This window comes from Melozone crissalis, unplaced genomic scaffold (genome assembly GCF_028551555.1).
Source record: "Melozone crissalis strain CALT ecotype California unplaced genomic scaffold, PUWL_Pcris_2 ptg000005l_1, whole genome shotgun sequence".
NCBI lineage: Eukaryota > Metazoa > Chordata > Aves > Passeriformes > Passerellidae > Melozone > Melozone crissalis.
This window is the reverse complement of record NW_026535783.1, coordinates 39,603,229-39,622,149: the sequence shown is the minus strand read 5'-3', so window position 1 is coordinate 39,622,149 and position 18,921 is coordinate 39,603,229. Positions and strand designations below refer to the sequence as shown.

General features: G+C 40.9%; 1 protein-coding gene across 1 annotated transcript; it reads left to right on the top strand.

The window, feature by feature from the left end:
* The first annotated feature begins 1,529 nt into the window (after positions 1-1,529).
* On the top strand, positions 1,530-3,696 carry GCNT1 (glucosaminyl (N-acetyl) transferase 1). The gene has a single exon (XM_054286918.1). The coding sequence runs from the start codon at positions 1,586-1,588 to the stop codon at positions 2,864-2,866; it is 1,281 nt and encodes a 426-aa protein (XP_054142893.1). The 5' UTR covers positions 1,530-1,585; the 3' UTR covers positions 2,867-3,696.
* The last annotated feature ends 15,225 nt before the right edge of the window (positions 3,697-18,921 follow it).

Sequence of the window (18,921 nt, the reverse complement as noted above, 5' to 3'; positions counted from 1 at the left end):
TGATACTGGGATAGCTTGAAGAAAATAGGGGGGAAAAGGAAATTCTTAACACTGAACAACCTATGGCAAAACAGAGCAGTGGACACAATACACACTTATTTTTCTTAAACAGAGTTTCTTCCCAGTTTTTATGAGTAGCTGTTATTCTTAGGGCTATTAAAAAAGTTATTCTGAGGCACTATCTTTTTTCTTGAAAGTAGTAAAAGTGTAAGAAGCCTTGTATCTCTCAAGTACTTTATATTTTATAAACTTACAGATTTACATTTTGGAAGACATTCTCTGTAAAATGTGTGGACTTTTGCAGTTTGGAGCTGGTTTGAAATTTAAACCTGCACTAAATTATTAGGCAGTGAATTTGTGATTAGAAGTGGCATCTGAGTAGCAGTGTAAGTTATTTAAGGATATCCTGTTCTTGATCATTTTACCTGCATGAGATGGTACTTTCAAAAAAAGAGGAAAAAAGACTGAGTTCTGTGATACAGTTCTAGAGTGCAGCTTTCTCAACAGCTACAGCTGTAGCTGTTGCACAGCTGCAATGATTCTATTCACAGAGTACTGAAACAGAAAAAAAGGTACTTCAAGAGTAACAGAACTAACAAACAAAAATTATCTAGTGCTTGTGCAGTAAAGTAGAAAATAAAATTGGCTAGAAATCTTGTTGCAATCCAGCATTGCAGCATGCCTCCACATAAAAGTAATTGCTGAATATTAAAAACAATTGTGTTTAAATGATGGTAATGCAATACTGCTGTGCACTTAGATTAGTGCACTTGCAGTGACTTGATAAAAATCATCTTGAGATCCAGGTGGTAAGTATTGCCTTTTACCTTATAAACCTATTCCAGCAATTCAGTAACAGTTTTTCTCACAACTCTGAAAACTCAGGTGCCCTGCTGTAGTAACTTTTTTCTCTCGCCCTTCGCATCAGCTCTTCCCTGGTGGTATTTCTAAGCTCGTATGAAGGATGTTGAAGAGACTGTCTCACATTAAGATCTTGAAAGGCTGCAGGGACTTGTTTGCCAGTGAGAACTAAAGCATGACTGCCATCCAGGAAGTGAGTGGTAAGTCTTAATGATAAGGAAATGTACATCAACCTTGAAGTGGGCATTAAACATTCTTGTCAAGCTCTAAAGCATGAATTAACAAGAAATACCTGCTTCTCAGTAGTGTATCTGACTTCAATTTTGTTTTAAATGCAGGTGAATCAGCTCTGTTTTCTTACTGAACTTCAGTTTTTAGTGTTAGTACTGTGGAAGCTTTATGAAAACTGTATGCTTTTCCCAGTGTTTTTCTATTAAAAATTTATTCATAAATTTTTAATTTTCAACAGAATATTTTTGGCTGCACTATTTAGCTTTCTACTGTCACTAAATAAAAGTGTAATTATTAATCACTAATTTTTTAAAGAAACCTTTTAGTCTAACAATGCTATCATATTCCATTTTGTTTAGGATTTTTCCTTCCATTTCCCTGAAAAACTTGCCAAATTCCTGAGACACAAAATTTTTTTCTGAAGCTGTTGAAGCTCATATGAAGAGAGAAGAGGACATTTTCTTTAGCCCTGCAAAGCTACCTGGTATTTGAAATGCTGAAGAGGAAATTACGGTTTTGCTACAACTCACGCTTCAGGCTTTTCTTGGGTCTAACTCTCATTTTAGTAATAATTTCAGTTTTGAAAGTTAACCAGAAGGAAGACTTCCTAAACCGGAGACATCTGGAGCTAACAAAAGAAGATCCTATTAGCGATGTTAACTGCACCAAGATTATTGAGGGGGATATAGAAGAAATACAAAAGGTACAGCTTGAGGCATTATCAGTGTCATTTAAGAAGCGCCCCAGACTAACAACAGATGATTATATTAACATGACTGCAGACTGTGCCTCCTTCACCAAAACTAGGAAATACATTATGGAACCTCTCAGTAACGAAGAAGCAGAATTTCCAATTGCTTACTCAATAGTGGTTTATCACAAAATTGAGATGCTTGATAGACTTCTAAGATCAATCTATGCTCCACAGAATTTTTACTGCATTCATGTAGACAAAAAGTCTCCAGAATCCTTTTTTGCTGCTGTGAAGGGAATAGTCTCATGTTTTGATAATGTCTTTATTTCCAGCCAGTTAGAGAGTGTGGTATATGCTTCGTGGAGCAGAGTGCAGGCAGACATTAACTGCATGAAAGATCTCCATAGAAGAAGTTCAAACTGGAAATACCTAATAAACCTATGTGGTATGGACTTTCCTATAAAGACCAACAAGGAAATAGTAGAGAAATTAAAAGCCCTTAAGGGTGAAAACAGCTTGGAAACAGAAAAAATGCCTGTTTACAAAGAAGTAAGGTGGAAGAAACACCATGAGATTATTGATGGTAAAATAAAGAACACAGGCATAGACAAACAACTACCACCTCTCAGTACTCCAGTTTTTTCTGGCAGTGCCTATTTTGTAGTTAGCAGGAGCTTTGTAGAGTATGTACTAGAAAACAGCAAAATACTGAAGTTCATTGAGTGGGCAAAAGATACTTACAGCCCAGATGAGTACCTGTGGGCAACAATTCAGAGAATCCCTGAAGTCCCAGGCGCGTTTTCTTCCAGTGACAAGTATGACGTTTCCGACATGAATGCCCTGGCCAGGTTTGTCAAGTGGCAGTACTTTGAAGGTGATGTGTCCAAAGGTGCGCCCTACCCACCGTGCAGTGGAGTTCACATCCGCTCTGTGTGTGTTTTTGGAGTAGGAGACTTGAACTGGATGCTACGGAACCACCACTTGTTTGCTAATAAGTTTGACACTGATGTCGACCCTTTTGCAGTGAAATGCTTGGAAGAGTATTTGCGACACAAAGCTCTGTATCTGCAGAAGAACTGAGATGTGTGCTCCTGTTGGGAAACATAAGTACAGATACTCTACTGCTACGTACTTTAACGTGTTACAGCACTCGTGGTGATGCTGATAATGGGTATAATGACTCTCACCATGTTGGTCTGGTGCTGCTCATGCCCTGCCTCGTCCATGGACGAGAGGGAGAAAACATGTCTTGAGTATGCCTTGTGGCACACTGAAGTTTGAAGCTTTAGGTATAAAGTCAGCACGAAAGCCAACTACTGGGAATATTTATTATCTAGAAGGTATAATTAATGGACTTCGTTTGGTTAAACTGTTTTAAGGCATAGAAAATGCATGTTGTTCATGGTTATTCTCAAATTTTTTTTTCCATGAATTTAATGAATGCTAACTGGAAGAGAAAGATGAAGGGGTGGGGTACAAAGCAGCTGGACTGCACTTCATACTGAATACTAAAAGATCTCAGGAATATAACGTTAGAAGTTATCTAAAAGCTATGCAAAAGGGGATATGCAAAGCCAGCTGTTATCATTTTACTTAGATCTGTTTGCTGCAGTTCTCTTACATGTAATTCTTAATGCTCCTGAAAATTTTGTCTTCGGCATGGAGTATTAAAGAATTCAAATCTTTTGTATTCTTAAAGCACCCTGATATTGTGATATGAAGTTTATACATTAGTTTTAATTACATCTTCTCAGGGAAACTTCAGTTTTGTGCCTGATGAGATTTAGACTTGTAATTTTACATTTCTTACTGTATGGGGAGTTTTGCTTTTGTATCCAAAATGGATGAAATTTCTCAAAACTTAAAGAACTGCAGTAGTGTCTAAATATTACTGGTGGAACTGCTGGTTTCTGCTTTCTGTCAAGCTCAATTTGCATTCCAGATTATTTTAACAATAAGTACGGAAAAAATAAAATTATTTTTTTAAATGACATTGTCTCTTCCGTCAATTGAAGTCCCCTCTGAAAATACCACAAATAATTCCTAATGATGAAGGCCAAAGGTATTTTTGCTATAGTTTTCCATACATGGCTGAAGATAAGCCCTACCTTACCTCCATATGGTCATTTGTTCATGTGTCTGTGCTTCTTTAGGTTTAGCTTGCTCATCTGAATTTTAATTCCAATTAGGCCATTGCTTACTTTAGCTGCTGCAGTGTGGCACAGAAGCTGGGGGATGAAAGAAGAGGACACTGTGAGGGATAATGTTGTTTCCTTCTGTATCAATTCAGGTTTGCCATGCATAGTTACTGCCAGCTCTCTCATTCCTGAGATGGCAGTGGAATTCGTTACAAGGATTAGCAAATGGCAAAACAGACTAAATATTTTTGTGAACTGTTGCTGCAATTGCAGCATGTGTTTCTTACAAAGGCAGTTTTTTCTGAAGTTTCTCTTACTTACACATTAACATAAGGGACTGCTTGCTGTTGATCATGCAAACAGATAGGGAGGCAAGCAGTTTAATCTGAAATGGAGCCTGTTTTTGCCAACCTCTGCCTTCAGAACCACCTGAAAGCTGTTCTGGGAGTCTTCAGAGACTTTCATATTAACAGGTAATTAAAGCCTGTGAGCAAGGCAGTTGAGGGAAATACCCTGTCTTCCCCACCCTCTGACTTTTCTACAAGAATGCTCTTGCAGACAGTTGTGCTTTACCACCTTTGCATAAGCTACAAAAACGTCACTGCATGTAGTACTGGGAGTGTCCAGGAGGTCATTTTTAGGAGAAAGCAGTTTTTAAGAATTTGCACCTAAAACCAATGTACATGAATATGTTTTGTGATACCAGAACTGCTGACTCAGTTGCTTGAAATCTACTTGTCAGTTAGAGCATCTTTAACCTACCTCTTTCAGCCTGCTTTGTACTTAGTCATTTGTGTAACACCCTGTCTGTATTTCTGTTGTTAATAGTACTACTACTATAGGTGGTGAAGATGCTGCTTGATTGGATGCTTCAAATTTTTTTATTACTTCAAATTTTTTATTTTTTTAATTACTGTTTAGATGGAGTCAAGAGATAATCTTCTGTACAGAAGGAAAAGTAGGAAAGCATAGCTGTTTAGGATATGTTTTGCATAAGATAAGGAAGAATTTCTTCTGGGAAAAGTGAGCTACCAAAAAAAACCTCTAAAACTGACTAGAGAACAGTCACCCTGCTCTGGTAGAATTTAAATGCCCAAGTCACATCCCAGCTTACACCAGCCTTCACATCATGATCCTATGATCCTGTGGGCATCTAGGAGGGAAACTGGTTTGCATTCTGCCTACTGAATAACCCTTTTTTTTTTCCTTTTCTTTCTTTTTATTTTTTTTTCTGTGGTTTAAAGCTGGTTCAGTTTCTCAGTTCAGCTGACCACCGTTGCTGGGAAGCAATGAGTAGCCCCTGAAATTGTGGCTGAAGTACCATGTATGCTACTCAAAGTCCCCTAATATAATTTAATTTTCCATAGCAGAGCTTTCTAAAAGAGCTCAGTGCACTGAAGACACTGCTCTACTTCAGTCTCCACTTAACACATAAGCATTTTGAGTGGCATTAATAATAATAACAACAACAATTTACTTGGTTTTCTGATTATAACTGTGGTAACAAAGTATCCTGTAACACTAAGGATCACCAGGCTGAAAGCATTTAGGATCAAAGAGTGATTTGATCCCAGAAACCTGATACTTGTGCTTTTATCTCTTGCCTGCCTGAGGTTTGGTTTGACAAGGGAGCGTGTGTTTGGCTCTTGCTCCTTCCTATCGAGCACAAGAAAAAATGACAGAAACCCTACAACACTGCAGTTGTAATCAAGGTCACCAGCCAGATCACCATTACTTGGTGCATTTTTAACTGGTCTGACAATTAAAAATTGACCTAGGTCATAACATGAATGCAGTATAAGATGAAAATGAAAGAAGAGGTCATCTACGTGAACACACATGTACTATGTTGATCAGGAGGATTTAATCCCTCCAGATTCTGTTGCCACTTCTGAATTGCTGCAGCAGTCATTAAAAGTAATAAATACGATTTAATATAACTTCTGCCACAATACTTCACTTTTAAATTTTCTATCTTCTTTTTTTGGAAATGATAGTGGTTGTTTTCTTTTAGTCATGGAATAATTAGAAGAGCTGATATTGTAGGGAGTCAACTTCAGTCAACTTAAATAAGGAAAATTTTGTAATGTAAAATGGTTTCCAAATTCCAGCTAGCAATACCATTCATTGTTAGCTTAATGTTTCAGTAATCTAGGTAAGTTTCCACAGTTTTCAAATTATCTTCTTTTCAATGGATCATTTTAGTGCACTTTAATGCCCTAGACTACAGTGTGATAAATTACAGTAACCTGCTTTTGACAGACAACAGCCTTCCAGGTGCCTTAACAGACATGAAAAGCAATAATCTTTAGATTATGTTTTTTTTTATTTGAAATCAAGCCAGCAGACTTTTTAAGATATACTTACTCAAGTTTTTAAGAATCTAACAAATCGGATCTTTTATTTCAAGATGTTACTCTATCTTTCTGGAATATGTATCCTAATTCTTCTGTTTTATAGCTGAAAGGAGTTGGTTTTGCATATATTCTTGACATAAAGATAATAGTTTGGATATTTTTTCTTCTTGGTTCTTGGTTCCCCCTTCCTACCTCCTCCCCTTTATTTTTTCGCCTGTTTTTTTACTCCCTTCCCTTTTCTGATCTGACAGTTCTTCATACAGATGTCTGTGCTTGCATCATTGTCTGCCTTATTTGCCATGCCTTATGTACAGTATCTTCTAAGTGGGAAATATCCTGCTCAGTGCCCTCATTTAAATACTGTGCCTCTCAAACTGATCTTTGCTGTTGCAGTCTTAAACATGATTGCATATCTTCTAGGATCTGCCAGTATTTGTTTTAGTTTGTCTGTTTTCTATATCTATAATAGAGCTTGACAAGAAAGAGTTAAGAACACAACCAAATCCTTGAAGTAAAACAGTATAATTAAAAATATATTGTTTTCTTTAAAAAAAACTGAAGTTTTTGAAGTTCCCTAAGAAAATTACTAAGTTGTGTAAAAGAAGAAAAAAATTCTGGATGGGCCTTGAGCAGATAACATCTTTTAAAATCCCTATCACCTACTCCAAGACAGGATGCTGGAATTCTTTCTCACTGATACAGATCTAGCTGCGTTTTTAAATAAGTATTTCCTTTGGACTTGGAAACGTGGCCTTCTGGGAGATCTAGACACATACAACTAACAGTTCTTTATTCTGTACCATGAAAACATATTAATCTTGCATATTTTAATTTTTTAAAAATTTTTCAGGGACATGATCCCCTTAATTCTCTCATTTAAACAAGTAATATTTCAGAAATCTTTTAGCAGAAAATGCTTAATTACTAAAACCTTCAGTATCTTTGATGAAGGTAGTTTGTCTACAAACAAAACCCTTTATCTCTTTTCCTTTCAGACAACTTGGGGGTGGGGAGCAGAAATATTCATAAGGCTTCGAAGTGTAATTTACTGACTGATGTGTGATAGGGAAAGTGAGAATTGTGGCTTAGCACCAACAGTTACGACTGAGTCTTTAGTACATTTTGGCAAGAGCTGTGTGAATTGCATTAGTGATACTGGAAATAGAGATTCCCCAGTTTTGATGTGAAATCATGTTAGTATGGAAAATGAACTGGAAGAGTGCACATGACAGGTCTGCTGTCATGGTAGTGCTCATAATCGCATTTAACAACAGACTGTTGTTAATTAAACGTGTTGCTTTCACTAGGCAGTTAAATTACCCCTTTGAACCACCAGATTATTAGGATGATTTTGTAATACCTCATCTACAAGCAGGAGTTGAAATGCTGTTCACCTTAATTTTGTGTCAGTCCAAGCCACCCTTTAAGCCTTTTCACGTTGTGCAGAAATGGCAAACCTGTTTTTAACAACATACCAAGCAGCGATGTTACCCGCATGGCATGTCTTTGCTGGGCGTGCAGAACAAGGAGGTGCTCTTAAGAGTTAAAGTGTGATAAGCCTTGTAAGCCTTGCACCCTGGCACATTCAATTCCTGTTGCTACAGGGGCCCCTGAGAGCAGAGGGGATTTGCTTTTACACCACAGCAAACCCAGGTGAACCTAAATTGTGACAGTGAGACCAAAAGCTATTCTTTCTGCTGTGCCTGTGGCACTGCAGCACTGAGCAGCTGCTGCCTGTGAGATATATAAATCCTCAGCAACGAGACAGCAGTGGGAGAGAAATGAAAAAATAAATATCCAGACTACACAATTAATTTATATCTTCTTCAGGCACTTCTAATAGAAGGCAAAATACAAGTACCACACATACTCTTCCTTCCCTCTCTTCTTCCCTCCCCACTAAATTTCATTCAAATAGCTGCTATGCTGGGAAACCCTGCAAACAAAATATTTCACTGAGATAATGTCCCTGCTCCCTAGGGCAACAGACCTTTGGAGAGCTCTTGTTCTCTTCAAATGACCAAAATCAGAAGGGCCAAAGAGAAACTTCACTTTGTTTTCACAGCAATTACTCAAAGCATTTTCCTTTGCTGGTTTTTAAATATTTCCACCTGCTTGTGTAACTAAGGGCACAGTGAAGGAGGTTTGTTCCTCCAGTCTCAGTATCTCCAGTCTCATGGGCTTTCTCATTCCTTAAAACACAAGACTTCTCCCACCCTTGCCTCCTTCTGAGTTTCCTACCTTCTTTTCTCCTCCTGCCATGATCTGTGAAGAGAGGGCACATGTGAAAGAAACACTAAGAGACCTTCTAAACATTACTTCAGCTGGCCAAGGTAAAAAGTCAAGTTTCAGGGAAACTATTTTCAGATTAATTAGATCTAGCATGTGAGAGGTGTCTCTGTTTCTCAACTTGGTAGCTATTTTTTAGCTTAATTTTTTAGTAAATTCAGCATTTCAAACCGTCTTAAGAATAATTGCTTTTGCATGTCTGCCTTATATTTGGCAAACTGCATTCCACTAGGGTTTTGTTTTTGACATCACATTGCTTTTACCTATTAATGAATTTAATCTGCAGTCAATATAGAGGACTTGACCTTTGAAGGTTGAATTTTTACTAGTAGCCTGAAGAATCTTCAGAAAATTCTAAATCTGCCAGACTGGCAGTGCAGCCATATAATTCATGTACTTCAGTTAATTTGGATGAAACTATGAGAACACAAACCTATTTCCATCAACTGAGCATCTTTCTAGCATTAAAATAGTCACTCATAGCAATTTTTTAAATGTGGGGAAATCCTCCACAAGGCTACTTTCACAATCCCAAGATGAATGACACAGACTGGAATGACACAGTCTCTCAAAAAATTGGAAGTATGCTAAGAGCAGAAAAGACTGAAAACAAAGTGACAGTCAGAACAGAACAGAATGACAATCAAAATATCAGAACACTTCACATAGCTCTTTCCAATATGCTAGTCACCAGTTGCTTTAAGCCAGTGGAGGTTAAAAAGCAAATTTCAACCAGCTGCTCAAGGGAGGGCAGTGATTTAGTGACAGATGATGAGGTACTTGGGGGCTTTCAAGTGAGCTGTCAACCTACCCATGCCTGCAAGCCCAGCTGGTCTGCACCCAAGGGTGCTGAGGATGCTGTCTGGTATCTTCAAAAGGCTGTTCTCTTTCAGCTCTGATGAATCATAGAGACTGGAGAAAGCCCCAAATGGCCGAGGTAAAACAGACGTGGTACTCGTCTAAAGAAAGGGCATATGGAACAGTCTGAGGAACTACAGGATGACTGTCTCATTTTCAGCCACTGGGGAAAGCATCTCTGAAGCAAGAACCCTTAGGCAAGTACAAGCACACAAGGCAGAAGATGGCGACTGACTAATGATCTGATGATCATCTGTGACAAAATGATTGGGTTTGTGGGTGAGGCAAGGGCAGTAGATGATGCTGCCCTGGCTGTAGGTGAGTAAGACTCCAGCAGACACGGTGAGCAGCTGGACTGGAGGAGGGCAGCTTTGAGGTGTGTGCTCTGCTGCGAGGAGGTTACTGGGGGCTAGGATTTTTTTACAGTAGTTGCCACAAGCAGAAACAGGAGAGTTTTCAGCTAGAGAAAGTAGGCCTCAGGAATTTCCATGGCAGGGTAACTAAACACAAGCTATCTGGAGAGGCTGTACCATCTCTGTCCTTCATGGACTTCAAACCCTAGTGGGACAAAGCCCTGAGCAACCATGTCTGACCCCAGAGCTAAGCCTGTTTTGGGCAGGGGGTTGTGTTTGGAGACCTGCTGCACTCCATATCATTCCATATAACTGTTTTCCCATATTCTTCCAATAGTTATACAGTAACAAAACCACTCCAGACAAATAAGAGCCAAAGAAAAATATTTCCAGAGTCAAATAACCTATTACTTACGAACTAAATGTTTTAACTAATATGTGATACCAGAGGTTTGCTGTAACTCATTTTCCCATGTTGCTCATGTCCACTTTGTCACCCCCCAAGTATCAGTCCCCACAAAGTCCCAGCATAGTGGTTTCCACCTGTTGTCTTATTTTTAACTCAGTATTCCTTTCACAAGAATACTGCCATGTCTGTCTGGGATTAAATTTGGTCAAATGATTGCTTACATGAAGACTGTTTCACTCTGAGAGGCCCAGGGTGCGTGCTACGTGTAATGTGATGGTATCTCCCCATTATGGCAGTCACATTTCAGAGGCTCACATAGCCCAGCTGAAGCAGGAGTTTTTTTGAACAATGAAAACATGTAGCACTTTCTGGTTCTGTGGTAACCATCATCTGGCTTTGCTCACACCAACAAATGAAGTCACAAACTAATCCTTTTGCAAGATACAACAATGGGATGATAGGAAATATTTCCTCACTCTTTCTTGGAGTGCAGTAAGAAGGAAAATGAGTCTGCACTTGTACAAATCTCACTTTGGACACAAAGAAGAATCTGCACAGGCAAGTCAATCTTCTATATATATATATCTCTAAGAAGGTATCTGGCTTTTCGCTACTAAAATATTTATATTTAGTAGTTATAATGATGAAGTTCTTACTTCATCAAAGTAGCTGTGATTATGACCTGTAAGGAAAGCAATTCTGTTTTGTGTAATTATTTTCATGTGTACTCCATCTTGCTCCAGAAGGTCTGCATGTCTGGACTTGTGAGGTACTTTTATAAACAACTGCAAGAAAGGCTAGATACTTGCTTGATTGTATAGCTTGCCATCTCTTTGGACAGAGGCTGATACATAAAATCCACATTATAGAATTTATTATCTCATATATAGTCTAACAATCCCAAGGAAAATCTTGTCTTGTTGTACATCAGAATATATAAGCAGTGGTATTATTATTTATATAGAGGCATTGGGGTTATAGTAGTATAAATGGCTTTTGGCAGAAGGCAGTATTTGGTTAATGGTTGTTAAGTGCTGCTCTCTTTAACCACTGGGTAAAAAAAAGGAAAAATAACTCTACCAAAATTATTTCAGTTTCTGCTGAGTGCTCTGTGTCATCTGTTGGCAAAGGTAATGGAAGGAAAAACATCAGCAACAAAAAGTGACCATGAAATGGTTTTTTAACATTAACAGCATTGGCTCAGATTTTCTTTCCCATATTTGGTACTGCCAAAACTGTAGGAAAGGACTATGATACAATTAATATTTCATGCTGCTAGCCTTAGCCAATTCTTAAAAAGAAATGAAAGCACCTGATGTGGTACACTGAATAGTTATGTTCAAAATTACATCCATGCCCCACCTCACCTCAAGTTAGAGCCATCTTGTTTCCATCACCATCTTATCTTTGACCTTTGATCCTTGACATGTGCATTTACACATCTCCCATCTGGATCAGCCCATACTGCACAGCCCAGCAACTGACCAGTTTTAAAGTCTGCACAAGACATATGCTGTAAGCACACTCAGAAGGATTTCCTTTTCTTCCCCTCCCTGTGTGAGAACAGCACACACTCATTTTTTTGAAAGAATGAGGAATACTTGTCGCTGTCTACACAAGAATTTTATCTCTTCTCTGAAGAAGTCAGCAGGTCTGTAGTTCCAAGTGGGTTAAAGACAAACCCTTCTCCATACCCTCCACTGCCTGGGCCAGCCCCATGCAGTTGGTAATTTCCCATGCTGGCTGTTCACGAGGTTTGCGTACCTTTTGTGCGTAATCTCAGATAGGGAATCAGGCACATAATGCCAACATCCCTTTGGGAAAACATTTTAAATGCAGCCTACTGTGTACATCTTCACTGATGTTTGCAGATCTTTGTGCAGATACTGCATGCTATTTACACTTTGTGGCTGCTAAGGAGGAAGTGTCACTGTGCTTGTCTGATACCACATTCCTTTTTTGTACCTCTCTCTGAGGCTGTGGTACAAACCAATCAATACCAGAGGCCCACTGCTAAGCTACAAGGGTGGTTCAGAGTGATGACAAGTCTCAAGAATTGAAATCTGAAGAATGCCAGGCAGGAGAAGTCCGGAAAACACAACAAAACAACGCAAATTACAGGAGCCTGGACCCTGCAGTTTCGCAAAGGAAAGTTTATCAACCTCAAAAGGCCTAAGCAAATAAACTTCAGCTGGAGAAAAAAAAAAAAAACCAATCCTCACTACCCTGCCTTTTAAACATCTCTAGTTACCAGACAGAAGATCCTCTATCTTTATTTTAAAGACGACAAAATAAAAATGGTAGAATAAATGTTCAGATTTGGTGTTGAATTAAAATCTGCAAAAAAAGGATTAGGCTGTTGGATAAAATACTCTCAACACTTAAGTATATGTCAAGAGGCCCTTGGCATTTTTCCTCACAGAATTGATGCCGGTGCTGCAGTTCAATATGTAAATCTTGGTTTCAGAGCTGCTCAGTCCACATTATCGCATTATTTCTGCCATAAGAGAGTCCAGCGGCTGGGCAGATTTGGGACTCTGCTGTGATCTAATTCCTGTGGCTCTACAGTGTATTTTATGAATGTTCACACAGTACATTTTTTGTTAGAGAGAGAACATCAGCAGAGGCTTGCAAAACACAGTGACTAGGGAAATTGAAATTATCTACATTAACTTAGAGACCAAAAATATCTTTAAAATATGCTGTGAAAAGCAGAGCTAGTGATGAGACTCTGCTTAGCACAAGCACTTGCTTTTTTCCACATAGCAGGGAGATGGTAAGAAGAGACAGAGGATTCAGCGTTAGATGTGAAGTAGGGAAGTGACTAGGGAAGCCCATGAAAACCTTGGGAACACAAAAATATAGAAAAGAAAGCAGCCCAGATCCGTTCACTTTTTCTGGAGCCCTGGCAGTGGACACACATTGAGTGGACACATAATGAGAGAAAAAAAGAAGGAAAAAAAATCCTCAGTATGACTTTTTTTTCTGGAGTTAAATATTAACTTGTCCAGAGGAAGTAAAAGGCAGCAAAATAGCACAGGGTTATTGATTTCAGCGTAACTTTATCCAAGTGCCCTACTGTGGCTAGTGTAAAGTAAACAAATGGGAAGACAGACCACTTCCTCCAAAGAAACTACATCAAAAAAATCATAGGCCACGGCACTAAAAGGCAAGGGAGATTAAGAATATATTTTGTTATACTGAGAAAAACAGAATGAGAAATTAATGTATAATAAAATCATAAATGGACTGAAACTAGAAAAATAGAAAAAACCCCAACAACCCCAAAACCGGAAAACAGGAAGGCTGACAAAAAGAGGAACAGAAAAAACTAGTAAGAGGTAATAATAGTAAAATGGCAGGATATGGTGGAACAAACTGTTCCAATGAAGTTTTGACATTTTAAAAAGTTGTCCATTCTGTCTGTACCCATCCCATCCACCAGAGCAGTGGTGAAGCATTATAAGTGACTTGATATTGTACTTGTGGGAAACTGCAAGTTTAGACTGGGAGCCCCCTGCACACTGAGGAGCAGCGATTCACACCACAGCCCCGCTGTGCAGGTGCTGCATGCCAGGCTGGTGGCCAGGCTGTGCTGGGCCACACCGTGCCATGTCACACCATGCCATACACCGTGCCACACACCGTGCCATGCCACACCGTGCCACACACCGTGCCATGTCACACTGTGCCACACACCGTGCCACACACCGTGCCATGCCACACCGTGCCACACACCGTGCCATGTCACACTGTGCCACACACCGTGCCACACACCGTGCCATGCCACACCGTGCCACACACCGTGCCATGTCACACTGTGCCACACACCGTGCCACACACTGTGCCATGCCACACCGTGCCACACACCGTGCCATGCCACACCGTGCCATGTCACACCATGCCACACCCCGTGCCATGTCACACCGTGCCACACACCGTGCCATGCCACACCGTGCCACACACCGTGCCACACACCGTGCCATGCCACACCGTGCCACACACCGTGCCATGTCACACTGTGCCACACACCGTGCCACACACCGTGCCATGCCACACCGTGCCACACACCGTGCCATGTCACACTGTGCCACACACCGTGCCACACACCGTGCCATGCCACACCGTGCCACACACCGTGCCATGCCACACCGTGCCATGTCACACCATGCCACACCCCGTGCCATGTCACACCGTGCCACACACCGTGCCATGTCACACCGTGCCACACACCGTGCCATGTCACACTGTGCCACACACCGTGCCACACACCGTGCCACGCCACACCGTGCCACGCCACACCGTGCCACACACCGTGCCATGTCACACCGTGCCACACACCGTGCCATGTCACACTGTGCCACACACCGTGCCACACACCGTGCCATGCCACACCGTGCCACACACCGTGCCATGTCACACCGTGCCACACACCGTGCCATGCCACACTGTGCCACACACCGTGCCATGTCACACTGTGCCACACCCCGTGCCACACACCGTGCCATGTCACACCGTGCCACACCCCGTGCCACACACCGTGCCATGCCACACCGTGCCACACACCGTCCACCATGTCACATCATGCCATGCCACACCGTGCCACACACCGTGCCATGTCACACCGTGCCATGTCACACCATGCCACACACCGTGCCACACACCGTGCCATGTCACACCGTGCCATGTCACACCATGCCATGCCATACCATGCCACACACCGTGCCACACACCGTGCCACACACCGTGCCATGTCACACCGTGCCATGTCACACCGTGCCACACACCGTGCCACACACCGTACCATGTCACACCGTGCCATGTCACACCATGCCATGCTACACCATGCCACACACCGTGCCACGTCACACCGTGCCATGTCACACCGTGCCACACACCGTGCCACGTCACACCGTGCCATATCACACCGTGCCACACACCGTGCCATGTCACACCGTGCCATGTCACACCGTGCCACACACCGTCCCCCAGCACAGCCTCCCCGTGGTGCTGGAGCATCCTGTGGGCAGCTCCCACTCAGCACTGTTGGTAAAGCCCTGCCTTGTAACAGGACACAAGAAATTCTCTGGAGGATTTATTTCTTTTTTGACCGTAGAAATTATGAATGGAGTTGCTTTCTCGTTAGGAAATCCTGCAACAGCTTGAATGACTGTTAGGGGTGACTTGCTTGCTCTCCATGTCATAAACAGAGTCTGTGGAGTGTCTTGGTAAGAAACACCATTTTGAACGATACCTTACAAGATCTGAGTGGTTTTTTTTATGGAGATGGCAACAGACCCGCACCTCCAAGGCAAAACCAGAAGCTCTAAACGAAAATCATTCTAAGGATCTAAAATCAGCACATAGTAAAAAATTTAAATATAATAAAGCTAAAATCTTTCTACTAACCTCCCCAAAACAACTAACACAATCTGCTCTCACCTGCAAAGTAGTACGTATGCACTCAGTATAAATTACATCAGGCAGTGTAAAAAGATTTGGCAGTAAATTGAAATAAAATCTTTTTTACAGGCATAAGGGCTTCTCCTCCCTGGAAAGTTAAATTTCTACTTTACCTAAAATGGAACAACTGTTTGTGAAAATCTTTCCTTGTGGAAAATTAATTCAAAATAATAATGTCTTTTTACTTTTTACAATCTAGTTCTGAAACAAGCCCATCCACACTGACTTCTACTAAACAAACAAGTCTGAGATAGCTTCACAAACAGTGCAGATCAGGATTCTCATTTCCATCTGAAAGTCGAAAGAACAGGAAGTTATGCATCACACATCAATCATCTAAAACAATGACGTATCTCTTGCACAAAGTCATATCCTAGTGTTTTCTCACAAATCATCCATTATCTTGTTTAACCCACAACAGGAAGTCCTCTGATGCTTATGTAGCACTCACCTGGTCTGTTCTTTGGGCCTAAAAGTGAAATAAATTGGATTTTTGCATTCACTATTACCAGACAGCTAACAACGCTTTTCTTCGTTTGGGAGAACATACCCTGTTTACTACAGCAATTTATGAGATACTGTAATCCAGACATTTCTGTCATGAGACACACAGTCACTATAACTAGTATTAGAATAGATTCCAGATACTTCACATGCAGTAAATGGAGATCAAACTACTTTATATGTTTATACTGCAAGAAAACAACTTTATCCTCTGCAACCTCAGCACAGGGGCAATTGCAAGAGGTGACTCCAAGGTTAATGAACGACAAGAGTACTAAGCAGCCCCAGCAAAGACTTGAATCAGTGCAGGAGATTTCAAAACTCCTTCCTATTGCATACAGATATGGAGATGCACTGTGATAGCAAAGCAGGACTGAGGGACAGTGGTGGAGATGGGCAACACTGCCCTTGTCCTCCTGCTACTGCCAGCTCTGCAGATTCAGCCTCTAGCCTTGGCTGAGGCGACTCTTCCCAGCACAAGGCTCTCCTGGGGCTCCACACACTCCACAGTTGGATGGTGCCCAGTCAGGCACAGGGAGCGCTGGAGAAACACACAGTGGCCTTGTCCCCGGGGGCAGCCACAGGGGACAGCGAGCAGGGGACATCCTGTGAAGGACTCAAACGAGGCAGGAGCGCCCCAGGCTGGGGAACAATGTGCTTCGTATTTTTTCTGCATTGATGCTGAGTTACTCCTGGTGTGATGGCTAAGATTGATTTATCTCCACTCAAAAATGCACATACCTTGTCAGATTTAGAAATCAGAGAGTTCTAGATATCTTAATAATTAGTTTAAGTGTCAAAATACTTTTTATTCAGCAGAAATTGAAAAGGTTGAGAGTAGAAGCGGGTTACAGCCATCTAGCAAGCCAACACCCAAACATATTTTAATTTGTATATCACAGTGCTTTTCCCTGTTAGGCTGCTAATCTTTAAAAGCATTGCCACAAGGATTGCAGAGTTGTCTATTCTTGTAACCACAAGTTACAACCTCTCTAACAAGTAAAGATATGTTAAAACCCACTGAACACTTCTTTAGAAAGGATGAATGACTGACTTCAACAGAGCTAAATAAGATCTGTCTCATTTACCAGAAAATTTTCAAACAGAAGCCTTTTAGCTAACAGGAACCAGGTGCCCTCATCTTACTATTCTTTCACCACTAAAATTTTCTCAAGTTCCTCTATTTTATCTTTATCCTAATTCTTCCAGCATCATGTAGCATCACAGGTGGACATGTGCACTTTTTGCAATGTCGGAATTTTATAAACCTTAAAAATTAGGCATTTAAAAATATAATAGTGCATTATTTTCACCACATAACTTAAAATAATTAATACAATCTTATGCCTTCATTCAGCATAGACTTGCACAGCAATCCTTATGTCTAGTTAGACACAAACCTGCGCAAATACATACACAAATTAAAGAACAGGCACAATGCCTAGGCAACAAAGAGAGGTTTCATGCACAGTACAATGCATAACTTTTCAAATGCCAGAGATGGTTACACTGTTGGTTAAGAAATCCCCAACATAACAAAGTAACAGGAAGAAGAAATAACCTTTCCCCAATGCCCACTGCACTGTGTTTTATTTCACATGCAACATTTGATTTCACATACAAGACTGACAGAAGTTTCCCCCACACACTTTCCAGGGAAGAGGACATACGAATTTGAATGCTCAAAGCCTGAAAAGGACATTTGTAGGTGAATATGTGTTCACAGAGCAGACATTCAAGCTTGCATATTAAGGAAGCCAAGCTGTGATGCAAAAAAAAATCTCCTTTAGCCCTATCCATAGGGATTTACTTGTCTCACCTGCATCTGGAACCTTACTCAAGCAACAGGTAAGTATTGAGCAGCTCAAAGTCAGGTAGTTTTGGGTAGCAACTGAGTAGCGGGTAGTATTTTTAAGGCCAGGTTGTAGAAACAAACAGATGGCAGGTAAGGGATCATCCAACAACAAGGCATCTGAATGGATCTTGCTTTACCGATGTGCATCATTTAGTGGCTCTAATCCAAGGCTAAACTGACAGTCCTCAGAGGCAATACAATCCCAAACCCACAAACGTGCCACGCCCTTTACACTTATCTTACTTTGAATCAGTAAGTATCTTCTATTCAAACATGTTTTCCTTTCACATTTCTTCAGTCATCTGTTTATTAGCCTTGCTCTGGACACAGGAAACAGCTGTCTGGAACAAACTGGTCTCGGACACCATCTCATCTGTCACCTCATCTGGACTGTTAAGGCCACCTGTAATGTATTTTTGGCTTCAAAAGTCACATTAGTTGGCTGTAGTGTGGTGCACAAGAGGACTTTAGGCTAGCCGAGATGCTACAGGTAATTTTAATTCCACTTGCTCTAACTGGTCGTAAGCTTTTCATCTTCCTTTGTCTTTCCATACTAGCAGCCTCAGAGAAGACTATGTAGCTCAATTTCATTCTTCACATAGTTGAGTACTTGCTTATTCCCAGCTCCCTTTCTCTCCCCATCTGGTAATAAATGATGGGAAATCCTGACAGCAGTTGCAATACCTTTGGGAAGTTTGATGGCTATAATTTGTGTCATATGTATTACCCACTTTGGTAATTTGTTATGATGACTGATGACTTATTCAAAGACCTTCTAGGCTCAACTACTTGCACTCTACTCTAGCACTCTAAAACTCACAACAACAGGCTGAACGGTATAGGGATTCATCCCCTCTTCTGTGCAGGTATATAAAATAATCCCAATCCTATTTATAAATCCAGGGTAAA